Source organism: Azolla caroliniana, unplaced genomic scaffold (genome assembly GCF_043228905.1).
Source record: "Azolla caroliniana isolate FFs.n. ecotype wild unplaced genomic scaffold, voAzoCaro1.0.p SCAF_17, whole genome shotgun sequence".
Lineage (NCBI taxonomy): Eukaryota > Viridiplantae > Streptophyta > Polypodiopsida > Salviniales > Salviniaceae > Azolla > Azolla caroliniana.
Window position 1 is genome coordinate 1,958,839 of NW_028230452.1, and position 25,284 is coordinate 1,984,122.

Consider the following 25,284-nt stretch of genomic DNA (forward strand, 5'->3'; position numbering starts at 1 on the left):
GAGTCCGGCTATACTAGCTCATGGTATGGCATGATGGTGAGTTGGCTTCTGTTGTTCTCTGACTGGACAAGGCCTAACACAAGGTGTCGCGGAGACACTTCACCAAAGGGTGGTTACGGCATAGGATTATGACTCAACGATTACACCGACTTACGTAGGTTACACGATTAGAGCGCTTTTGTTAATTACACGCGTAAGATATAACAGTAATTACAGAACGGAAATCAACACAGAAGTATAAACACCATACGCTCTATTAATTATCCGCTGCGATTACAATGGGCTCTGGGCCTTTAAATAGGTTTCCGGTCCGTAGTACAAAACGGTGCCTATCGCACCTATTCGGGATCCGTCCGGATCTGGAACGGCATACCGTTTCCAGTCCGTCCGTCCATACTATGCTTATTTACAACCATACTTAATTAATTCCTTCACTCCGTATTTTGGACTTCTTGCCGGCCGGTAACACATGGCACGCCCGTGGGACAGTACCTTGTACGTCGAACCCTTCTCGGCCCCTTCATTGTTCACCCAAATTGTCCAAAATACTTTGTTCCAGAGTTTCCAATTGTTCTTCCGGTTGTGGTTGTTGCGGCTGTGCTTGCTGCTGCTGCTGTGGTTGCGGTTGGGACTGAGACTGCTCCGGCTGCTCTATAGGCGGCTGCTCCGTTTGTTTCTCTGACTCCGGCATCCCCGTTTGACTGCTTCCGGTCCGGTCTCCTTCCAGTAACGGTTCCTCATCACTGAGGTTGACCGTTACTGGTTCTCGTGCTTTCTCTTCCCGGATCCGGGACCTCTCGTAGCTTTCAAACTGGATCTGCGCCTCCAGCCTGTCGTCGTCCAGCTGAGCTACAAGTTGCCGGACTTGCCCTAGTTGGTCCTCTGCCAAGGCTTGAAAGTCTTCGGCCATCTCATCTCTTATGCCGGTGAAGTCTTCGGAAGTCAGCATATAGCAATCATCTCCCTCCTTCCGCCGGTTCTCTACGTCGGCCCGGAGCAATTGGAGTTCCGCCGCGTTCGGGGCCCACTTGGTCCACCATTTGACGGAACCGTTGTCAATCAAGCTCTTGGTCTGGTTCAACCAGGCCCGCATGATATCCTGGATGCGACTTGCTCCCATTTGCGCTCTACTTTCCACAACTTGTCGTTCCTCCTTCAACTGCTTGATGAGATTAGCCGTATCCTCCGCCTGCTCTCTGTAGCGCGTCAGCTGCCCTTGATATGTTGTCTGCAGCCTCTGCAGTACCTCCGCCGCTCTTTCTCTTTCCGCCTGCTGTTGCCTGAGGAGCTCTGTCCGAACCTTCTCCGCCTCTTCCAACCGTCTTCTGGTTTCCGCTTGTTCATTAGCGTATGCCGTTGCGGTCCGATCAACTGCTTGCCGGAGCTCATCCGTCCGTTCCTTGTGCTCCGTTTGCAACCGTTTATACTCCCGGTGCAAGTGCTCAAATTCCTCCGTTTTTTGTTTGAGCTTGCCGTTGATCTGGCGATGGTTCCGGTCCTCCCGGTCCTTTAGCTGCCGGAGTTCCTCTTTCAGGCGCTCTACTTCTGTTTCGGCGTTTCTCCGGAGCCTGTCCTTCTCTTGCAGCATTTTCTCCTTTTCCTCCTTGAGCCGGTCGTACGCTTGGTGGCCTTTTCGTAAGCTCTCCTCGGCCCGGCGTAGATTCTCAGCAGTCTTTTTGAGTTCTGCCTCCGCTGCCGTCTTCAACTCTCTTTCGCGGCTCCTCAGCGCTTCTTGGGCAGCTAGCTCATCCTTTAAGTCCGCAAGCTCTTGGGCTTGTGCCGCATTTCTCTCCGAAACGGTTTCTGTTGCCGGGGTCTGATTGCTATGTACAGGTTGATCTGACGCTTTATTCTGTACATTGCCCGGAGTCACCGGTGCTTGGACTTGTGTTGTCAAAGCCAATTGAGCCATTTCCCTTGTGACCCTGTCCAAGTCTTGTTCAAGGCTCCGGATTCTGGACCGGGCCGTCTCTAGATCTACGGTTGTGACGAGCAACCGTTCGTGGTGCGCTCTCTCCTCCGCCTCTATGTACTCGACCGCTCCGACGATCTGCTCGCCTACCCACCGTAGCCACATGCTACTGGTGCCTTGCTGCTGTACTGGTCGGGTCGGCTCATTCACTGTGGAATTGTCTGGCCTGAGTGCCTGTATCTGCCGTTCTGGTTCTACTCCTTGGCTGTTGTGTGTGCTGGCTGGGCTCGCCGGCTGTTGAGTTCCGGTTCTCGCCGTCTCCGGAGCCGTTGGAATGACTTCTTGTATAGAAGTCGACAAGGCTGGTTCTATACGCACCGGTTCCGGTTCCTCCCTTGTGGTTTGCTCAGGTTGAGTTGGGGGCGTTTCTTCCTTTTGCAGGTCCGAACGCTCCCCCACTGTCCCGGCGGTCCTACTTCTTGACCGTCGTTGGAGGTGCTCTACTGGCTCCTCCGTTTCCTCTTCCTGGGTAACGGCATGTATCTGTGCCGTCAAGGGTTCCGGTTCCTTCTGTCCCGGTCGCCGTATGGTTATCTTAACGGGTCGGACCGGTGACACCTCCTCCGGTTCTGGGAGCCGTTTCTTCCCTTTCGTTGCCTTCGACGCCAGCAGCTGCTGTCGTTTGGACGCGGGTTTCGAGGTGCTTCCTTCCGATAATCTTGGCCGCTTCTTTGGCTGGATGGTCTCGACCGGCGGCACGAGCAATGTTATCCACTGAGCTACGGCATGCCACAGCTTCCGGCCCTCCTTGCCGTCCTTTCCTCGTACCGTGTCGATTGCCGCGCACAAACCGTCTGCAATCAACACCGGCCAATCCACCTTGATCCCTTCATAGGTGGCTATGATCATCCCTGCCCGATTTTTTGGCATGACAGGGGGTCGGGGGTACACGTGGCCGTACTCATGGAGCACTCGAGCTATCTCCCTGAATAGCGGATCTTTGCCGCCCTGCGTTCGATAGCCTTTGCCGGCTAGAGAGTACTCACCGAAATATCGGATGAGTTGCTCCGAGGTTGGGTTATCGATCTGAAAAATACCTCCCTCCGGAAGGCCTGTTAGCGCACGGATCGCTTCCTCAGTGATGACTTCTGTGTCGAGCTCCTTGATGACCCGGTCGGCTTCTTTGTGCGGTGGTGCCTCCATGATGGTCAAGAACCCATCCAGTCCGTGTTGCCTGAGCCATTTCCTGGCCGCTTCCGACAGCGTTTGTGGGTCCATGTCTGCTTCGAGGTCGAGGAAAGATGGCGAGGTAGAGTGGTGATGAGAGTGAGAACGAGAGAGAGAGAGTTCCGAACGTGGGGGTTCTCTGAGTGCAGGTTCGTGTTTGCTAAGCTTCCACTGCCTTGGTGCTTCTGTGCTTCTTGGCTCGCGAAATGAAAAGGTCTCCATGCGTTCTGCTTTTTTCTCTGTGCGTCTTGGCGCTTTTTTCGAGCATGCGCACGTCGTGTACCAATTTAGTATTAAGTAATGTGGCGGCTCTTAGATGCCCACTACGTTGTCGTGAAGAAAACCGCCCACAAGAGGAATCGGAGGAACAAGGCGTGGGAAACGGCTCTACACACACGCGCGCGCCAAGAAGTACCTAAGGACGAAGTAGGTACATACGAGGATCCTAGGTGGGTAGATTCGGTTGGTATGCAGTTAATGCCAAACGGCCTCTTGACGGGCTATAAAAGGAAGAGGAAGAATAGAAGAAAAACATCTCCCGCGGAGAGGACGAAGTGCTGCCGAACCGATTTCGGAGCTTCTCTCTCACTCCTGCTCTCTCTGTCTTCTGCTCCATCGCGTACCTGTGCAGGTTTCGAGGAGGCTTGCGCTGTTCCGTGGACGCCCCGAGTGCGTCCTGCAGCACCTCCGACCTGTTTTCCCTTTCTGTGCGTCGCGACATACAGGGGTCGGCAGCTGTTCGCCGCCCTGTTCGTTTTCGTTAATATCTATTTTGTGCCCCACCGTGGGTTGTAATACTTTAGTCTGTTATTTTCTTGCATTCATAAGTACTTATCTCTCGTTGTTGCGTCCATCTGTGTCGGCGTTTATTTGTGATCTCTGTTTGTTGGGCCGTGTCCCTGTGCAATCGTCGGTTCTGCGCAATCGGATCTTCGGTTCTGTGTAATCGGGTCTCTCTCTCTTACTCCTCTCTCTCTTGCTCTTCGGTTCGAGACCCCCGTGGTCCCTCCTCCTTTCTACACGCAAGGGCGTAGCAACCCCGACATCTTGGTGAACCCGACGTGAAAGAGGCGGCAGAAGAGTGGGAAATGAAGGGGGCGGATCTTGCAGAGGCCATGGCTTCGGCCGTGGATCGGATAGTAAGCGCGCGCGAGGGCACCGACGCCCTCGATAGAGCTATTGAGGCGGTCGTCGGAACGATCGGTCGATTCACCGGAAAAGATGCCACGAAGTACCTGGCGTCCTACGGTGCGGAAATGTTAATGCGGGACATTCCGGAAGACAGGCGTCTTGCCGGTTTTCCCCGAGTGGCGATGCCGAGCATCCACGCGGAGGTGCTCGAGGTGCGGGCGGAGAGCCGTACCTGGGAGGAGTTCGAAGGTCGGCTCCTGGAAAAATACGGACTGGACGACGCGCTCCGGCTTTCGAAGCGAAGCTTCATGGAGTGGGTGGAGTCTCCCGGGAAGGGAAGGAATGCGTCGGCACTCCTCCGGGAGTTCGAGGAGAACTTCGCGCGCCTTTCGGCGCTTGACAGGATGGTCCTGGATACAAGCCGGGTCCTGCTGTTCGTCAAATCGGTTGACGAGAGAGATCGGAGTCACGTGGGCGCCCTGCTAGAAACCGAAGACGGGCTGACAGCCGACTGGGCGGCGGTCAGGAGAGCCTGCGGCCGTTTCGACAAACGGCGAGAATGGGAGGATGACAGAGCAACCGGGTCGGGCTCAGTCGCGGCGAGGAAACTCGAGCCGGCGCAGCCGGTGCGAAGGGAAGAGACTCGGGAGTGGCTGGAATCCGGTTCAGCTCCGACCGGCGTGATCAGAGGCCCGACTGGAGGAGCTGCGTTGGAAGAACTGACGAGGGCGATAAAAGACCTCCAAATCGCACAAGCCCGCAGAGAAGGCGGAGGACCTGCTCGTGACCGACGGCCGGCGGCAGGGAACAGGTGCATGTGGTGCGACGGGGTCGGCCACATCCGAAAAGACTGCGGCGATTTCGCAGAGGCGCTGAGGAACCGGGTGGTGTACCTATGGGAAGGCCGGGTTCACGCCAACGACACGAGAAGGGCCCTAAACCGAAACGACGGGCGAGGCGGAATGAAGAGGTTGATGGAAGAGGCGGCGGCCCGACATGCGGAAACCGTCCACTACTCGGCGTCGGCCGGTATTCGAGTCGGGGGCGGCGAGGCCCGGAAGGAAAGCAAAGCCGGATTCTGGCCGACGATGCTGGAAGGCCTTGCCGGTGCAGGGCTTAAAAGGGAGGAATCGGACCGTGCGGAGAAACGGGTACGGGAGATGACCGGGTGGAGCGACCCGGTCGAGGAAAAGACGGGCTTCGTGGAAGCCGCTTGCCGGAACTACGAGGCTCTGGTAGAAGAGAAGCGGGTGGGGAAACCCGGGACGACCGGGCCCTCACAACGATACGAGACCCGGTCCGGGCCACGACGGGACGAAGCCGGCGGGGCCGGTACGCAAGATAAACCCCAGAAGGGCGGGTACCGTCTGGGGACGGAGATAGAAAGAACCACGGACTTACGAAAGGTCCTGGAGGAACGGATCCTCGACAGCAAGGTGGAGCTGTCGCTACGGGAGGTGCTGGGAATCGCCAAGAAGGAGTTCCACGACTCCATCGTGGACTTGGTGAAACGGAAGAGGCTGTCAACGGAGACAGAACCGGAAAGACCGGTGGAAGTGCGGACGACGCACCTAGACGACATGGCGCTGAAAGACGAGTGGGCGGAGAGCCACTATTCGCGGCCACACTGGGCCCGAGCGACCACGGAAACCCCGGTAAAGATCGGCGATGTCCAGGAACCGGTAGTAGCTTTGGTGGACCACGGATCGGAAATCAACCTGATGTCCATGGACTTCTATAAGAAGGGCAAATGGCCGATCAACACCAAGCACGGGTGGAAGATAAGGGCGGCGACGCGCGCCACTGAGGAACTTCACGGGGCCTGCCCGAATGTACGGGTCAAGATCGGCGATGTCGAGATAGACCAGCACTTCTTCGTGCAGGAGTCGTCATCGCACCCCGTCATACTGGGAGAGCCGTACATCACGGCGGCTCGAATGGAGACCAAGGTGCTGGACAACGGTTCGGCCTATGCGCGGGTCAAGAGCCAGGACGGGCGCCATTCGGTCCAGTTTTTGACGGTTAGGCCGAACCACGAGCGTAACCGCGACTCCCTCGGTTCCGATAACCGAGAGGATTTTTAGAGAGGGCTGCCAAGGCGTGGGGCCGCGACAGTCCGGACACCCCGGGAAAACCCCACACCTGTACGATAAAACCGAAGAAACCTTGTACAATAGGTAGGGAATTTTTGTTCTCCGACAGCGGAGCGTGTACGATGGTCGGCATCGGCGGCCGAGAGAAGACAAAGGCGGAGGGGAGACTTCGAGCGTGCGGAGTTCTCGGCCCGGACGAGGAAATCGACGGAGCCGTGGAGGCGGTCTCATTCGACGACACCTTGGGAATGCTGGGAAAGGTAGTCGAAGAAGGCCTTAACGAAGACCGGACGATACCGGTGTGTTCCGAGGAGATGTACGAAGTCATCGCGGACTTCGGTCGAGGGCTCGAGTCAGTTCGGACGGCCCACGTAAGCACCAAGTACAAGACTGTGGACCGGAAGGTAAGGCCAGTCGCGGCACCCTTACCGGAGGACAGCGCGTCGAGAATCAAAGGGGTTGCATCGGACCCTAGTCTACGAGATCCGGCCTGCATAGGGCACACCTTCACCGACGAGACGCTCCGAGAGCTCAGAATCGGTGGGGGCGGGTTCCTACTACCGGCGGAGGAAGACCGGTTTCGGAGAATGCTCGGAAGGCGCGGGAAGGCCTTCGCATTCTCGCCGGAGGAAATCGGGTGCGTTGACCCGACGATCGTGGAGCCGATGGTGATATTCACGGTACCGCATGTACCATGGAATCTCAAGCCAATCCCGGTTCCGAGAGCTCACATCCCGAAGTTGATGGAGCTGCTGAGGCAGAAAGTTGATATGGGAATTCTCGAGCCGTCGAGCGCCCCATATTCGAATCGATGGTTTACCGTACCGAAGAAAAACGGTTCGTTGCGCTTCATCCAGGACCTGCAGCCGGTCAATCGAGTGACCATTCGGAACGCAGGGATCGGACCGACCATAGACGAGTTCGCGGAGGCCTTCGCCGGAAGGTCAATTTACTCGGTCGGGGATCTATACTCAGGGTACGACCAGTTCCAGCTAGCCGTGGAGAGCAGAGACATTACGACGATGCAAACTCCCCTCGGCCTAGTTCGGATGTGTACACTGCCGCAAGGAGGGACCAACTCGGTGGCCCACATGGTGAATGCGATGAACAAGGTTCTGAGGGACTGTATCCCGGACATCACCATGCCGTTTCTGGACGACATCCCGATCAAGGGATGCCCGGTGGAAGAAAAGGACGAGACGATCGGGCCGGACGGATGCCGGCGATTCGTGGCGACGCACATCGACGACTGCGAGAAGGTGCTGCAAAGGCTAGAGGATGCGAGACTCACCTTCTCCGGGGAGAAGTTGGCCTTCGGGCAGTCAGAAATCATGGTGGTCGGACACCTGTGCGGACCATATGGCCGGAAACCGTCTCCGGCAAAGGTAGAAGCCATCTCCGCGATGAAGCCCGACTGCAGCTCGGTCACGGAAGTACGGAGATTCCTGGGGGCATGCGCGTTCTACCACATATGGATCCCGCATTACGCACACCTCGCGGAGCCACTGTACGGGTTGCTGAAAAAGGGGCGAAGGTTCGAATGGCTAGACGAGCACGCGGCATCGGTCCGGAAGCTGAAAGAGGCCCTTGCAGCGGCACCGGCACTCCGGAAGGCGGTATACGGGAAGGGTACCCCGGTATTCATAACGGTGGATACCAGTCCGACCGGGATCGGATGGGTCGTGAACCAGGAAGACGAGGACGGCAATCGGTTTCCGATCCGATTCGGCGCGAAAGTCCTCAGTGAACGGCAGCGAGGATACGCCCAGGTTAAACGCGAACTCTGGGGTATTGTTTCGGCGGTTAAGGCCGACAAAGACTACCTGATAGGGACGGAAGTGATCATCGAGACGGATTGCCTGCCGATTCTCGGTATGGTTTCCGGATGCGCGACTCCGGACCTGGCGATGCTCAGGTGGATAGCGTACATCAAGTCCCTGGACCCGGAAATACGACACATTTCCGGGAAAGACAACGCCATGGCCGACATGCTTTCGAGGGCGAGGTTCGACGACGAGGGCGGCATGGTTTCGGAAGACGAAGAAGTCGGCGTGGATTTCTTCGAGGCGGCATACATAACGACCGACGGGATGAGCACTCCGGCGCTTAACGAGTTCGACGCGAGCAAGTACGACGGGGAGTGGCTGCAGATCGGCGGGTTTTTAAAGACAATGACGCCCGATGCGTCATGGACGAAGGACGAGGCCAACCGGATCCGGAAGAAAGCATATCGATTCCTTCTCCGAGATGGGCATTTGTGGAAGCACCCGAAGAAGAGGAACGGCGTCCCGCTCCGGGTGGTGGCGATGAAGGAAGAACAGGAGGAGCTACTAGCGGCCTACCACGACAGCCCTTGGGCTGGACACCGTGGAACGTGGGCGACGTTTGAGAAGCTGAAGGGGAAGTACTGGTGGCCGGGATTGTACCGGGACGTGCATCGGTTCGTGTCAACTTGCGAGAGTTGTCAGATGCACTCGATAGTCCGACACCGGGACGGGCTTCACCCTACGTACCCTCCGACTATCCACTTCAAATGGATGGTAGATCTGGTGACGATGCCGATGGGGGTAGGACAGATGCGGTATCTGGTCCTAGCGCGGGAAGACCTGACGAACCAGGTGGAAGGCCGAGCCCTTCAGAACAAGACGACCGCGGCCGTGTGTCGGTTCCTGATCGAGGACGTGATATGCCGGTACGGGTGCGTCGGGAAGATCGTGGCTGACCGAGGGGAGTTGGACGCCGAGGAAGCCGCGGAGCTGTTCGATCGGCTGGGAGTCAAACTCTCGCTCACCACTGCGTACAACCCGGAGGCGAATGGAAAGGTGGAGCGCGGACACGGGCCGATCGTCAAGGCGCTGGTTCGGGCATGCGGAGGCCAAGTCGGTAACTGGCCGCGACTTCTACCTTATGCTTTGTGGGCAGACCGGACCACGCACAGTTCGGTAACCGGGTACATGCCGACGGAGCTCATGTTCGGCCAGAAGCCGATCATGCCGATTGAACGGACGATCTCCTCGTGGGCAACGGTCGACTGGAGGGACGAGATGAGCCGGGAGGAGTTGTTGGCCGCACGTATACGACAGCTCGAGCGGAGACCGGAGGACGTGGCACTGGCTACGGAGAAGCTCCGGGTGGCGAGGACAAAGAACAAAGCCCGGTTCGACCGAACGCACCGGGTACGACCGAAGAAAATCGACGAAGGTGACTGGGTGCTCGTCTACGACAGCAGCCTCGACAACCAGCACCGAGCAACGCGGAAGTTCGCACGGAGATGGTTCGGGCCGTACACGGTACAGAGCGCCAACGACAACGGGACGTATCATCTGGCGGAGCTCGACGGTACGAGAATAGCGATACCCGTGGCCGGGAAGAGGATCAAAGCTTTCAAGAAGCGGCACGACGACGAACCCGACCCGATTCTCCTGGACAGCAGCGACGACCGATCCGAGGCCGAGGAAGGGCCGGCAGGCGAAGAGTAGAGGCGGGCCGGTTTTCTCCGTGCCAACTTAATTTGGCGCATGCCGGTGGATGCGCGGTTAGGTGGGGGCGGATGTCGTGAAGAAAACCGCCCACAAGAGGAATCGGAGGAACAAGGCGTGGGAAACGGCTCTACACACACACGCGCGCCAAGAAGTACCTAAGGACGAAGTAGGTACATACGAGGATCCTAGGTGGGTAGATTCGGTTGGTATGCAGTTAATGCCAAACGGCCTCTTGACGGGCTATAAAAGGAAGAGGAAGAATAGAAGAAAAACATCTCCCGCGGAGAGGACGAAGTGCTGCCGAACCGATTTCGGAGCTTCTCTCTCACTCCTGCTCTCTCTGTCTTCTGCTCCATCGCGTACCTGTGCAGGTTTCGAGGAGGCTTGCGCTGTTCCGTGGACGCCCCGAGTGCGTCCTGCAGCACCTCCGACCTGTTTTCCCTTTCTGTGCGTCGCGACATACAGGGGTCGGCAGCTGTTCGCCGCCCTGTTCGTTTTCGTTAATATCTATTTTGTGCCCCACCGTGGGTTGTAATACTTTAGTCTGTTATTTTCTTGCATTCATAAGTACTTATCTCTCGTTGTTGCGTCCATCTGTGTCGGCGTTTATTTGTGATCTCTGTTTGTTGGGCCGTGTCCCTGTGCAATCGTCGGTTCTGCGCAATCGGATCTTCGGTTCTGTGTAATCGGGTCTCTCTCTCTTACTCCTCTCTCTCTTGCTCTTCGGTTCGAGACCCCCGTGGTCCCTCCTCCTTTCTACACGCAAGGGCGTAGCAACCCCGACAACGTACCTTTTCGCTCCTTGCTTTCACGTCCGTTCATACCTCGATTTTTAATGATTTCTCTTTTTTTATTATTTTTTTTATTTTTTATAAATGACGGTATGTGATCTTACACCTCCGTAGGTCCCTTCGGACCCTTACCGTTTTCCTTACGGGTTGTCGTGTCTTTCTTCGCCTCTGCTACGGGTTCCCCGTCGTCTTTTTCTTCCATCCGTTACCGTTCCCGGTATAGTGCCGGTGGGCTGCATAAACGGGTTATTTGGCATCGGTCCTTTATAGGGCTTTAGTCTAAATCCGTTGACCCACTTGCCTAGCACTTCACCGGCAAGTGTCCCTAACTGATAGGACCCGTTGTATTCCCGTGTCAGCCAATACGGGCCTGTCCATCTAAACCGGAGTTTACCCGGCATCTTGCCCATCCTCGTTTGGAATACTAGCACCGGCTTTCCGATTTCGAACATCTTTTCATTACCTTTCCGGTGACGGTCAACGAACGCTTTCCGTCGTCGTTGCTCCAGTTCCATGTGTAGGATGCTGGCCAGCCGTTGCTCCTCCAGTTTGCATAGTGCTGCTAGCCGCATTTCCTCCGACTCCTTTTCATTCAGCCGTTCCCGTAGTTGGATCCGTAAGCTTGGTACCTGAAATTCCACCGGCATGACCGCCTCTAAGCCGAACGCTAACCGGAACGGCGTTGTCCGGATACTTGTTTTGTATGCCGTTCGGTACGCCCATAGCGCGCTATGGAGCTTTGTATCCCAGTCCGTCCGGTTTTCATTGACGATTTTGCGGAGAATGTTCTGGAGCGTTTTGTTGGTTGACTCTGCTAACCCGTTTGCTTGTGGGTAGTACGGTGTGCTCCGTTTATGGACCACGGCATAGAACGTTGTTAAGCTTTCAACTACCTGGCCGAGGAAGTGCCCTCCTTGGTCGCTGATTAATTCAATCGGACATCCATATCGGCACCAAATGTTTTCGTACAGGAATTTTGCTGTGGATGACGCGGTGTTGTCTTTCAAGGCCTTAGCCTCCACCCCTTTAGTGCAATAATCTGTTGCCACGATGACATAACGATTACCCGTTCTCATTGCCGGTGGCTTGAACAGTCCGACAAAATCCAACCCCCACTTCTGGAATGGCTCTAGTGGTAGTACCGGTTGGTGTGGCATCCGTGCTTGCTCCGTAGGCTGGCCCATTCGTTGGCATAGGTCACATTCCTTAGCATACTTGACGGCGTCTTTTAACGTCGTGGGCCACCATAAGCCGCTCTGCCATACTTTCCTTGTCGTCGCTTCCCCGGCATAGTGTCCTCCGGCAACCCCACAGTGTGCTTCCCGTAAGATTACTTGTTTCTCGTCACTACGGACTGCCCGTCTCCATATTCCATCTGCTCCCTTGTGGTAGAGAGTGTCCCGTAACAGACAGAAATTGCGGCTCTGCACCGCCAGTCGTTTCCTCTCGTCCCGGTTCATTTCCTCCGGTGGCAGGCCCGTGCTTAGGAACTGGTGCATGTTTGTCAGCCACCTATCTTCTGATGCCACCGTGTCGTCCGCTGCCGTTTCCGGGGTGATACGGTATAACTCTGCGTCCGGGAATTCATCCGATACTCCGTCGCCTGATTCTCCGGACTCTAACCGGCTCAGGTAGTCTGCTACGGCATGCTGGATACCGGGCCGGTGGAAGATCTCGAATTCGAACTCCTGCAACAGCAAGGTCCAACGGGCCAACTTACCGGTCAGGGACGCCTTGGACACTAAGTACAGGAGCGCCGAGTGATCCACATGAAAGGAGAACTTCCTTCCCAATAGGTAATGACGAAACTTTGTTACACTGTAGATCATGCCCAGGGCCTCCCGTTCCGTCGTCGAATAGTTCTTCTCCGCTTGGGACAGCTTCCGGCTGGCGTAATATACCGGCCGGTACCATTTAGGCTCCGTAAGTTGCATTAAGGCGCTGCCGATAGCGATGTCGGAAGCGTCAACGAACACATGAAATTCCTTGCTCCAATCCGGAGGCTGCACGACGGGTGCTTGCGACAAAAGTACCTTCAGGGCATTGTATGCCTTATCCTCCGTATCCGTCCATTGGAACGGTGTCCGATGTACCGCGGTGTGTAATGGTGTAGCCAAGTCAGCCAAGTGACGGAGCATCCGGCTGTGCCACCGGATCTGTCCTAAGAATCGGCTTAGTGCTTTGGCCGTTTTCGGCGCCGGTGCCCCTAGTATCGCGTTTACTTTGTCCGGGTCGACCGCAATGCCTTCCTTACTTACAATGTGTCCCAGTAATATTCCACTTGAAACCCCAAAGATGCATTTTGCTGGGTTTAAGCTTAGCCGGTATAACCTACACTTTTCAAGGCATAACCGTAGGTGCTGCAAATGGTCTTTTTCCCGGCTATAGACTGCAAAGTCATCCAGGAAAACCTGCATGAAGGCTGGAATGTATTCGCCGAAGATCTCCATGATGATTCGCTGGAAAGTTGCTGGTGCCGTTTTTAGTCCGAACATCATTACTTCGGCCACAAACACCCCCCATTCGGTGACGAACGTTGTCTTCTCCTGGTCGTCAGGGTGCATCCGGATTTGATTGTATCCGCTGAACCCGTCTAAAAAGCTATAAACTTCATGGCCGGCGACGACATCCAGTACTCCATCCGTGAACGGAAGAGGGAATGCATCCGTAATTGTGGCTGCATTTAGTTTCTTGTAATCTACACACACGCGGATTTTACCGTTCTTCTTTGGGACGACGACGATGGGGCTCAGCCACGTCGCTTTCTTTACCGGCCGGATGAAGCCCACTCTTAGGAGTTTGTCGATTTCCTCCTTCACTTTGGCGGCGTAGTTGGGGTTCATTCGGTAACGTCTTTGCGCCACTGGTTTCGCGTCCTTGCCTAAGTGGATCTGATGCTGATATAATTGAGGGTCCAGCCCTCGCATGTCTTCGTATGACCAGGCGAATACGTCGCGAAACTCCGTGAGAAGTTTGATCATCGCCGCTTTATCTTCCGGCTTCATTTCTTTGGCGATGTGTACCGGCTTTGATTCGTCCTTGCTTCCTAGGTTCACTTCGTCGAGCTGGGATGTTTTTACCCGTTGGGAAACGGCCATTTCCCGTTCCAACGCTTCCTGTGCTTGCCGTAATTCCCGAATCGAATCTTTGTCTGGTTCGGCTTCGGTTTCGTCCCGCTGCGGCAAGTATGGCGCTACGGCTTCAGCTACGTCAATCTCGAAGAGTGGTACGATCTTCGGGTGTTCCTCCAAGTACTAGGCTTCTTCGTCGTCTGCCAACCCTTCAAGCATGTTCACGCATTCCGCATACAGCGGTGTGCATTCCTTACCGTTGCTCGTCCGTGGTTGTGTCGGTACCCGGACCTTGGCTTTTCCGCGCCGGAAGGTAATCATATTTTTCCGCCAATTTTGCTTGATGTGTGATGTTTTCAACCATGGTCTGCCCAGCAACAGTGGGTACGCGCCTTGCGCCTGTAGCTGCAGCACTACAGCCGAGATGTGAAATGTGTGACCTCCTATGGTGACCTCCAATTTCCGTATTAAGCCCGTCGGCCGTACAGAGCTCGTATCCGCCATCCGTAGCCAGAACGGACATGGCTCCCATTCATGTATACCCAAGGCATCACACGTGCGGAGGCTTATTACGTTCACCCCGGAACCTCCATCGATTACTGTGCCGGGAAGTTCGTGCCCTTTGACAATAGCTGTAATCACCGGACTACTAGTGTCCACCACCGTCGGTCCCTCCTCCGGATTCGAGAAGAGGACTGGTGCCGGTGGGGCTATACCGTCTGTCATGACCGTTTTTAGTCCTTCCGTAAATCGCGGCACGAGCTGCAAGAGTCTTCCTAATGGCAACGTGATCTGACATTCTTGAAGTGCTTGCCATGTCTCGTTTTCTGCGTGGCTACCGCCGGCACTCCCTATGGTATTCGCCTTTTGCTGTTCCGCGTCTGCGACGTTCCTTTCATTGGCTTCCTTCACCCATTCCGTCGCCTGTTTTCGTATGGCCTCTTGTGTTTCCCACTCTTTGGCCATGCCTTTCGACCGTGTGGTTACTTGCTGTACATCCGCCACTTCCGGAACCACCATATTAACTGTTGGTCGTTTATCGTAGCTCTTTGCCGGGCACTGGTTACTGTAGTGGCCTTCCTGCCTGCAGTAGTAGCAGTACTCTTTACGGGTATTGCTGGATTCAGCATTGCTGGTAGCCGGAGTCGGTCCCGTAGTGAGTGGTGCGTTCTGTGCCGGTTGGCTCCTTGGGGTTCCATGTTCCGGGTCCCTAGGGTGACCACCTTTCTTGAAATTACGTTTCTTATTATTCCTATTTTTATTTCGGTAGTCCTGTCGTGGTGGATCGTAAAATCGGCCGTAGTCCTCCTGGTGCCTTCGGTAACCAGGGGAATGGTTTCTGTCGTATTGCTCGTGTCGTCTGTTGGACTCCCGATAACGGTCCGATCGCTCATACCGGTCGTAGTTATCATGCCGATCCCTGTATCGGCCATCATTCTCTTGTCTGTCTCCGTACCGGACATCCTGTGCCTGTCGGTACCGGTTCATTCTTTGCCAACGATCTTCATCTTCGTCTCGGCTGCTTCTTGGCTCGATCCGTCGGACGGGTGGTGCTTGTCGGTTTAACAGGTTATACTCGCACCGGTCCGTTGTATGACTCTTGGATTGACAAATCACACACTGGGTTCGCATGGTGCACTCCACTGCCGAGTGTCCGGCATTCAAGCAGATTGTGCATTGAATTGCCTGCCGGAACCGGAGATCTTCATCTGTGGGTAACGCCCGTTGCAGTGCTCCCAGTGTAAGCCATGAGCTTGACTTTTCCATTTCTCTGACCCGGTCAATGACCTGGTCAATGGTGCTTCCTCGAAAGTCGATCACCGTACACACCGTGCGTAACGGTTCCCAGAGTGCGTTTAAAAATATCGTCCGTAATTCCTCCTCCGGGGGTGCACGGGCAAGCTGGCTATGCATTCGTTGGAAACGGATGACGAATTGGGGAATGCTTTCCCCTGCCTCCTGTCGGATCGTATAAAACAGGCCCACCATTGTCGTCTGGTCGACCTCATTGTGGAAAAAATGCAAGAATTTTGCTTTTAATTCTGCAAAGGTTGTGATGGTCGCCGGGTCCTGCGTCCGCCGCCATCGTGCCGCGGGTCCTTCCAACGTGACCCCGAATTCCGCTATCTTCGAGCGTTCTTCTTCCTCCGGTGTCAGTCGCTGGGACGCGTGATTTGCTTCCCATGTCTGCTCGAAGGCATGAACATGCGCTTCCGCGTCCGGATCATCGCGATACTTTGAGTATTGGAACGGCATGTCGTCGTCCAGTATTAGGCCGCGGTTTAGTGGCGTTTGTTGATATCTTTCCGGTTTTCTCTCCGGTTCCACTTCCGGTTCTTTTGCCGGTGCTTTTTCCGGTTCCTCTTCCGGTTCTTTTTCCGGTTCCTTCACCGGCTCTTCTTCCGGTACCTTCGCCGGCTCTTTCGTTGGTGTCGGTGGCTTTGCTTCTTCCACTTCCGGTGTTGGTGGGTTGACGGCTTCCGTTTGCGGTTCCGGATAGCCCTGGTCGAACGGTTCCAGTTCTGGAGTCAGCACGGTATCCGACCCGTCGTCCTCCGGGCCGCCGGGGGTATCGTTGCTGCTCCGGTAGTTCGTGTGCACACTGTATCCCCCTTCGGAATCCGATTCGTAGGCTGAAAAGGCTTCTGCCTCGTTTTCTCCGCTTGCCAGCGCCTCGAGGAGGCGTTCGGTTTCCCGGAGACTACTTAGACCGCTTCCGTCGTCCTGGTCGCGAGTTTGCTGTAACCGAAGAGATTCCTCCGCGACTCTCCGGATCTCGTTGGAGAACGAACGATCCGAGCGAATTTCGTGCGCTGCTTGCTGGAAAGTCTCACACCGTCTTTGCTGTTCGGCGAGGCGTCGAGCTCGGTCTGTAACCAGGTCGTGCGTTGGTCTCGTCATCCATTAAGCCGTCGTTCGCTGCGAGAAAGCAGGAATCGTGGTCGCCAAAACTGTGTTGTTCTCTGACCGGACAAGGCCTAACACAAGGTGTCGCGGAGACACTTCACCAAAGGGTGGTTACGGCATAGGATTATGACTCAACGATTACACCGACTTACGTAGGTTACACGATTAGAGCGCTTTTGTTAATTACACGCGTAAGATATAACAGTAATTACAGAACGGAAATCAACACAGAAGTATAAACACCATACGCTCTATTAATTATCCGCTGCGATTACAATGGGCTCCGGGCCTTTAAATAGGTTTCCGGTCCATAGTACAAAACGGTGCCTATCGCACCTATTCGGGATCCGTCCGGATCTGGAACGGCATACCGTTTCCAGTCCGTCTGTCCATACTATGCTTATTTACAACCATACTTAATTAATTCCTTCACTCCGTATTTTGGACTTCTTGCCGGCCGGTAACAGCTTCTTGCGAATGGTCTAGACATTAATAACCTACCTCTCCTTAGGTACAACCACACGAGTGATAACACTTTAATCTCTCATGAGGACCGCAATAAAGTAATACGCCAAGAAATATGGCAAATTTACACTTGGTGTAAATGGATCACCCCACTAGAGCCACTCCCATCTAAAATGTTGTACTATAAGAAACACTTCATGCACTTCTCTGAGTTAGGTTTTATCACGCGGCCAAAATATCTAGATGTTGGGATTACGGTCCCTTCGGATGGGATGGTCGGATGTCGGAGATGAATGCCGACGAGCCCGGTTTCGGTTTCGGAACCGGATGATGAAGAGTACCCGGCATGAAGCCGGATGAAGAGTACCCCGGCTACGGAGCCGGATGCTGAAGACCCCGGCTACGGAGCCGGATGACGAATGTACCCGGAGAGAGATCCGGATGCGGGGACATATTTGTGAATATGTTTGCCAAGGGCCCTTGAGGCTATATTTGTAATATCCCGAAAGTCATATGTGTATAAATATGACTTAGGGCAAATAGTTTGTTGTTGCTACTCATTTTTCTGTTTTTCCACTCAAGAGGAGTGAAGAGAGAGCAGCCGTGAGAGAGATAGAGCGTGAGAGAGGAAGAGGTCGACGCCTCTGTGTATTTCCGCCGCCTGTGGCGAGGACAGCGAGCTCAAGGTCGTCGCCTTGCAGCTCGCCATTGTATACTTCTCTGTGCATAGTTTTGGTTCGGAGTCTTGTACTCCCGTGGTTTTTCCCCGTACAGGGTTTTCCACGTTAAATCGTGTGTCCACTGCATTTCCCATTTTCTGCAACAACGATTCGTGTGTTTTCTTTGGTTGTGGCCGAAGACGGTGAAGTTTGGAAAGTTTCGATTATTTCCATCAATTTGGTATCAGTGCGAGCTGCTGCAGAAAATGGAAGGCGGCGGCAGCGGGCAGCCGGGGATGATGGTGCTGAATGCTCAGAATTACGCCGACTGGAAGATCAAGATGGAGGATCTTCTGATTGTTCGGGACCTGTACAAACCGATTGACAGGTCGGAAATACCGAAGGGGGTACTTGAGTCGGAATGGAGGCTTCTGAACCGGAAAGCCGTTGCAACCATTCGGCAATACGTCGACGTGAGCGTTCTACAACATGTGGCGAACGACATCAACGCATATGAGATGTGGCGGAAGCTGTCGGGCCTCTACGAGAGGAAGAATGCGTTGAACCGAACCTCCCTGATGAGGAAGATAGTGAACCTCAAGTACCGGGACGGCGAGAGTATGGTGGAACACGTAAGCACGTTCATGGGATTCGTGAACCAGCTTGCGGCGATCAAGTTCCCGCTGGAGGATGCAATGCAAGCCATCATTCTGATGTGTACATTGCCGGAAAGCTGGGAGAACTTGGTGGTGACTCTCAGCACCTCCTGCACGGAAGATAACTTGTCCCTACAAACGGTAAAGACAAGTATTTTGAACGAAGAAGCGCGTCGGAGAGATAAAGAACCGGCCTCCGACTCGAAGGCGCTGCTTACCGAATCGGAACGAGGAAGACAATGGAACCGGAGTCCGCAAAGACGGGAGAAGTCGGGGACCCGGTCGCAGTCAAGAGGAAGACCCACATGCTTCCACTGTGGGAAGCCGGGGCACTTCCGGAAGAATTGTCGGCATTACCGAAAGGACAACGGAGCCGACGACACCGATTCGAAGAAGTCACCGGAGAGAAACGGTGCATACCGGGGAGCCACGGACCGGAGAGGTCCGGATCGGCGAGGGCAGGACCGGAAAGGAACGACGACACTCGCGGCAAGTGAGGAAGAAATCATGCTCATCACCGAAGAAGGTGAACTAAACATTGCCGGCGATGAGACTACCTGGGTGGTCGATTCCGGAGCGTCGTTCCACCTGACCCCGGAGAGAAGATACTTCTCATCCTACACAGTCGGTGAGCATGGCTGTGTTCGGATGGGAAATGAAGGTACGTGCCGGATTGCCGGCATAGGAGACGTGTGGTTGACAACCCCGACCGGATGCAAAATGCTGCTGAAGGATGTCCGACACGTTCCGGAGGTTCGATTGAACCTGATTTCGGCCGGGAGGCTAGACGATGAAGGCTACACAGGTAGCATCCGGAACGGCGTAATGAAGTTCAGCAAGGGGAGCCTGATAGTGGCTCGGGCCCGGAAAGTCAACACACTGTACCTTATGAATGCCTGGTTGTGTCCGGAAGAGTTGAATGTGGCAGCCGACACTGCCGGTGAGCTGTGGCACAAGAGACTGTGCCACATGAGTGAGAAGGGGATGAAGAGGCTTGCAGAAGACAACCTTATTCCAGTGAAGCATGTGCACCTGGAGAAGTGCACCGATTGCCTGGCCGGTAAGCAGAACCGAACCTCCTTCCACTCAAGGCCACCGACGAGACGTAGCGCACCATTGGAGTTGGTGCACACTGATGTGTGTCAGGTAGAAACGAAGTCACATGGCGGAGCCCAGTACTTCGTAACATTCATAGATGATCATAGCCGAAAACTGTGGACGGCACCGATGAAGGCAAAGGACCAAGTGGTGTCCGTCTTCAAAGAACTCCACGCGAGAGTGGAAAGAGAATCCGGCAAGAAGCTGAAAGCGATACGAGCGGATAACGGAGGGGAATACCGAGGGCAGTTCGCGGAGTACTGTCGCTCGAAAGGAATCCGGCTCGAGTTTACTGTGCCGAAGACGCCGGAACTGAACGGGCTGGCCGAGAGGATGAACCGGACCATAATGGAGAGGGTCCGGAGTATGCTGGCGCATGCGAAATTACCCAAGGGGTTTTGGGCTGAGGCAATGTCGACGGCGACATACGTGATAAACAGATCACCCTCAGTACCTTTGGACGGAGACACGCCGCAGAGAGTGTGGACCGGTAGGGAAGTATCCTATCGGCATCTGAAGGTGTTCAGGTGTCTCGCATACGTGCATGTGGCAAAGGACCGGAGAGGAAAGCTAGATCCAAAGACCCGGCCATGCATATTCCTCGGTTACGGCGACGACGAGTTCGGCTACCGAGTATGGGACCCGGTCGACAAGAAGATATTCCGGAGTCGTGATATCATCTTCATGGAGAACAAGACACTCGCCGACTGGGAGTCGGAGAAGAAGATGAAGAGCTCCAAGTCGACCGGTGAGGATCAACTCTACGAGGAGCAGTCCCGACCGGCAAGGGACCGGTTAGCACTCGAGGATCCGGCCGAAGACTGTGAAGAAACAGAACCGGCCGAAGAAGATGAAAATGATACCGGAACCGGCCCCGATCCCGAAACGGATTCGGATGAAGAAGAATCGGAAGAACCGGTTACCGAAGCTCCGAAACGGAGATATCCTCTAAGAGAGAGAAGGGCCCCCCGGAGATTTCCGGAACCAGAGCACGTGCTGCTAACCGACGACGGGGAGCCGGAGAGCTTTGAAGAAGCAAAGCATGACACCCAGAGCCGCAGGTGGTTGAGTGCCATGCAGGACGAGATGGATTCCCTGCATGAGAACCACACATATGAACTTGTGGAGTTGCCGAAAGGAAAGCGGGCACTTCGAAACAAGTGGGTGTTCAAGCTGAAACCGGGAGATGCCGGAAACCCCCCGAGATACAAAGCCAGGATCGTGGTGAAGGGGTTTCAGCAGAAGAAGGGCGTCGACTTCGACGAGATATTTGCCCCGGTAGTGAAGATGACCTCCATCCGGACGGTGCTGAGTATAGCGGCAAGCATGGACCTCGAGGTAGAACAGATGGACGTGAAGACGGCATTCCTTCACGGCGACCTCGAAGAAGAGATCTACATGCAGCAACCAGAAGGATTCGAGAAGAAAGGGAAGGAGCACCTGGTATGCCGGTTGAAGAAGAGCCTTTACGGACTGAAGCAGGCTCCCCGGCAATGGTACCGGAAGTTCGACTCCTTCATGACCGACGAAGGTTACCTCAAAACGCAGTCCGACCACTGCGTGTTTGTGAAGAAGTTCGAAGGAGGAGACTTTCTAATACTCCTCCTGTACGTGGATGACATGTTAATCGTCGGACGAGACCAGGTCAAGATACGGATGCTGAAGAAGGCTCTTCACCGAACCTTCTCAATGAAGGACTTGGGTCCGGCGAGACAAATACTAGGGATGCACATCATCCGGGACCGGAGCAAGAAGCAGTTGTGGCTGTCACAGGAGAAGTACGTGACAAAGGTGCTTAAACGGTTCAACATGTCGGAAGCAAGACCGGTCGGATCGACCCTCCCGGCAAACTGCAAGCTGTCCAGCAAGCAAAGCCCCAAGACAAAGGCTGAGAAGGAGGACATGATGAAAGTGCCATATGCCTCTGCCGTCGGAAGCTTGATGTACGCAATGGTGTGTACCCGACCGGACATCGGATATGCAGTCGGAGTGGTGAGCCGGTACATGAGCAATCCCGGCAAAGAGCATTGGAACGCAGCCAAGTGGATACTCCGATACCTGAAGGGCACGACAAACGTGTGCCTCCGATTCGGCTCCGGTAAGCCCGAACTCGACGGCTTCACCGATTCGGACATGTCGGCTGATGCAGATACCAGCCGGTCCACATCAGGGTATGTGATGACGTATGCAGGGGGAGCTGTTTCATGGCAGTCGAGGCTGCAGAAGACGGTTGCCTTGTCAACCACGGAGGCGGAGTACATGGCGGCTGTTGAAGCCGGCAAGGAAATAATATGGATGAAGGACTTCATTAGAGAGCTCGGTATCCGACAAGAGGAGTACCGACTCTACTGCGACAGTCAGAGTGCAATCCACCTTGCGAAGAACGCGGCCTATCACTCCCGGACGAAGCACATCCAGCGAAGATATCACTGGATCCGGGAAAGAATAGAAGACAAGGAGTTCGTGCTGACGAAGGTCCACACGGACGAGAACGGGTCGGATATGCTGACCAAGGTGCTCACACCCGACAAGCTGGAAGCATGCCGGAAGAGGATCGGATTGGAAAGACATCCCATGCCGAAGTGAAGGGGGAGTTTGTTGGGATTACGGTCCCTTCGGATGGGATGGTCGGATGTCGGAGATGAATGCCGACGAGCCCGGTTTCGGTTTCGGAACCGGATGATGAAGAGTACCCGGCATGAAGCCGGATGAAGAGTACCCCGGCTACGTAGCCGGATGCTGAAGACCCCGGCTACGGAGCCGGATGACGAATGTACCCGGAGAGAGATCCGGATGCGGGGACATATTTGTGAATATGTTTGCCAAGGGCCCTTGAGGCTATATTTGTAATATCCCGAAAGTCATATGTGTATAAATATGACTTAGGGCAAATAGTTTGTTGTTGCTACTCATTTTTCTGTTTTTCCACTCAAGAGGAGTGAAGAGAGAGCAGCCGTGAGAGAGATAGAGCGTGAGAGAGGAAGAGGTCGACGCCTCTGTGTATTTCCGCCGCCTGTGGCGAGGACAGCAAGCTCAAGGTCGTCGCCTTGCAGCTCGCCATTGTATACTTCTCTGTGCATAGTTTTGGTTCGGAGTCTTGTACTCCCGTGGTTTTTCCCCGTACAGGGTTTTCCACGTTAAATCGTGTGTCCACTGCATTTCCCATTTTCTGCAACAACGATTCGTGTGTTTTCTTTGGTTGTGGCCGAAGACGGTGAAGTTTGGAAAGTTTCGATTATTTCCATCACTAGATGTATTCTTACCACATGCACTAAGGGTTGCCATTGGACAACTTAGAATATCATCTCACCAACTTGAGATTGAGAATGGCCGTACTAGTGGAGTCCCTAGGGAGGAAAGGATATGTAGGTTATGTCACATAGAGATAGAGGATGAGTAACACTTTACATGCATGTGTCCAACCTATGCCGAGATAAGGGCAAAATACCAAGACATACTTGGTTCGTCTCCCACCCTCCCCAAACTATTAGATACTCTAGATATAAAGAAATTAGGCAAATACATTCTAGAGCTAAAACAACACAGAGAGAATAAGTTACAAAATGTTGACAATAATGTTGCTAATGATCACGAACATGTAACAAATGAAGTTTTTCAGGAACATGAGGAGACAACGAATGCCGACACACTTGCACCACTCGGCCTTTCCATTGATGAGGCAAAAAACCAGAGAAGAACCAGACGTCCTCGGGTGCCGGGTTTCAAAGCAACTCGACGTGATGTGGAAGCAATATTGAAAATAAGGGAACGTGAGCTACACCGCCTAGAAGCCATGGCTAGGGCACTCTCTTCATTGGAACCCACATCGAGACCCTTTGACCCCCCACTTCTTTTCGAGATGCTTGGGTGGAAATAAAATTAGGCTTAGTGTATAGTCACTTTCGATTATACTACATATTGTACACTACTAGAACTCTTTTAGTTTAAGTTCTATTTTTTACTTAATTTTATTTTAGTTATGATGACTGGATAAATACTCTTTTGTTGTAAACCAATTGTCTCATGGGCCAAATTTCTTTCTTTCTTTCTTTCTTTCTCTCTCTCTCTCTCTCTCTCTCTCTCTCTCTCTCTCTCTCTCGTGTTCGGTTGCATCCGGGTCGTGTCTGGTGTCGGGTTTCTTGTTGTCCCTCTTCTCCCTCGTTCAAGACCCCCGTGGTCCCGCCCCTTCTACACGTACGCGTGTAACAACGCGACATGTTTGGTGAACCCGACGTGACGGGCAGCAAGGGAGGATGGAGTTGGAAGAAGACGACTTCGTGCAACTTTTTGTCGAAGCGGTGAGGGAGTTTGGACGAGTGACAACAAGACGAGAGTCGGCGCAGTAAGCGGTTGATCAAGTGGTCGAAAGAGTCAGCCGTTTCAACGGGGACAAAGTCCCATTTTTACTTGGAAGCCTACAATGTGGAAATGGAGGAGCGAGAAGTAGCCGAGGCGTTGAGGCTGGAGTTCTTCTGTAGGGTCGTCGTCGTCCGTATGCACGCGGAAGTGAAGGAGCTCAGAGAAGCTCATAGTTCGTGGGAGGCCTTTGAAGAGGCGCTCCTGCAGGCGTATGGGGGACGGCGAAAGAGCCGGGGACGACGCGGCTTCAACCAGTGGGTAGCATCGACAAAGACCCACCCGGGTACAATGAAGGCGTTCTGAGAGTTCGAGCGACGGCTTGCTCGGCTCCCGGAGCGGGAACAAGGTTTGGTGGGGGCGGACAAAGTCCTATTGTTCGTTAAGTCGATCGACCGAGCGGAACGGGAGGCCATCAGGATGGAGCTCGAAGACGATGACGGAGCGAATGGGTTTACGGAGGACTGGTCGAAGGTCGGAAGGGTGTGCCAACGGCTAGATGACGAGCGAGCCGAGAAGGCTAAGAGGAAGGTGCGCAACGGCGTGCCATCATAGCGGGAAGAGGGCGAATGGCAAAGAGAGTCGGCAAGGGTCGGCGTTGGGGCCAGGATTGCGGAGGCGTACGCAGCTCTCGAGGTGATGCTCGAGGAAGAGGAAAGATCGAGGCAGCAAGCGGAGACCGAGGAGACGGACTTGCCCCACGTGATGGCGGAAGACCGGTACCATGGTACCACAGGAGAGGGTGTGGAACATAACGCCCTCTCGACTTGCGGAGAATTGCCGACCGAGGACAAGGTCGAGAGCGGAGAAGAGCCCTCCACGCGGATTCCGGAGACTCTGGTGGTCAAGCCCATGTGCCGACATGAGACCGGAGAGAAGGAAGGCGCCGACGAGGAGTCCTGGCACGATGCTAGCGAAGAGGGATGGGAAACGGCCTGCGAGGAGGCCAAGGATAGAGGCGGCACGGAAAGATCGGCATTCCGATTCGAATGGAGCGTGATCTGGATGTGGATGACTCGACCGAAACCGGCCCAAGGTGCGAAAGACCAAGGACGGGCTATAGGGCCCGATCGGTAGGGCTCGGTTCGATATAATAGTGCCGGCACGGAAGAGGAGAACGAAGACCGGTCCTACGGAGATCCTCACACCGATCCGGCTGTCGGCCCGAGTGCAGGCATGAGTCCTATAGGAGAGATCGGTGGCGACAGGAGAACGGGACCCAACAATCCAGAGAAGACAGACGGACCCAGACAAGAACTGGGCGAAGCGGACTCCTGGATAACCACTCTGGGAGGGAGGAAGAGAGCAGGCCTACGGAGAGGTCAGGAACACGGTACGTTAGTACCACGGGAGGGGGTGTGGAGCGAGCCACCCTCTCGACTTGCGAAAGAAGGAAGACCCAGGATAAGGGTCAGAGATACGACGAGCCTAAGGAG

General features: G+C 54.6%; 1 protein-coding gene across 1 annotated transcript in view; it reads left to right on the plus strand.

The window, feature by feature from the left end:
- Positions 1 to 25,284, plus strand: part of LOC147852746 (uncharacterized) — a 59,777-nt gene that overhangs the window by 2,402 nt on the left and 32,091 nt on the right. The window contains exon 2 of the mRNA XM_087333287.1: positions 4,507 to 4,583. Within this exon, the coding sequence (XP_087189413.1) occupies positions 4,507 to 4,583 (77 nt within the window). The remainder of the gene's footprint in view (positions 1 to 4,506; positions 4,584 to 25,284) is intronic.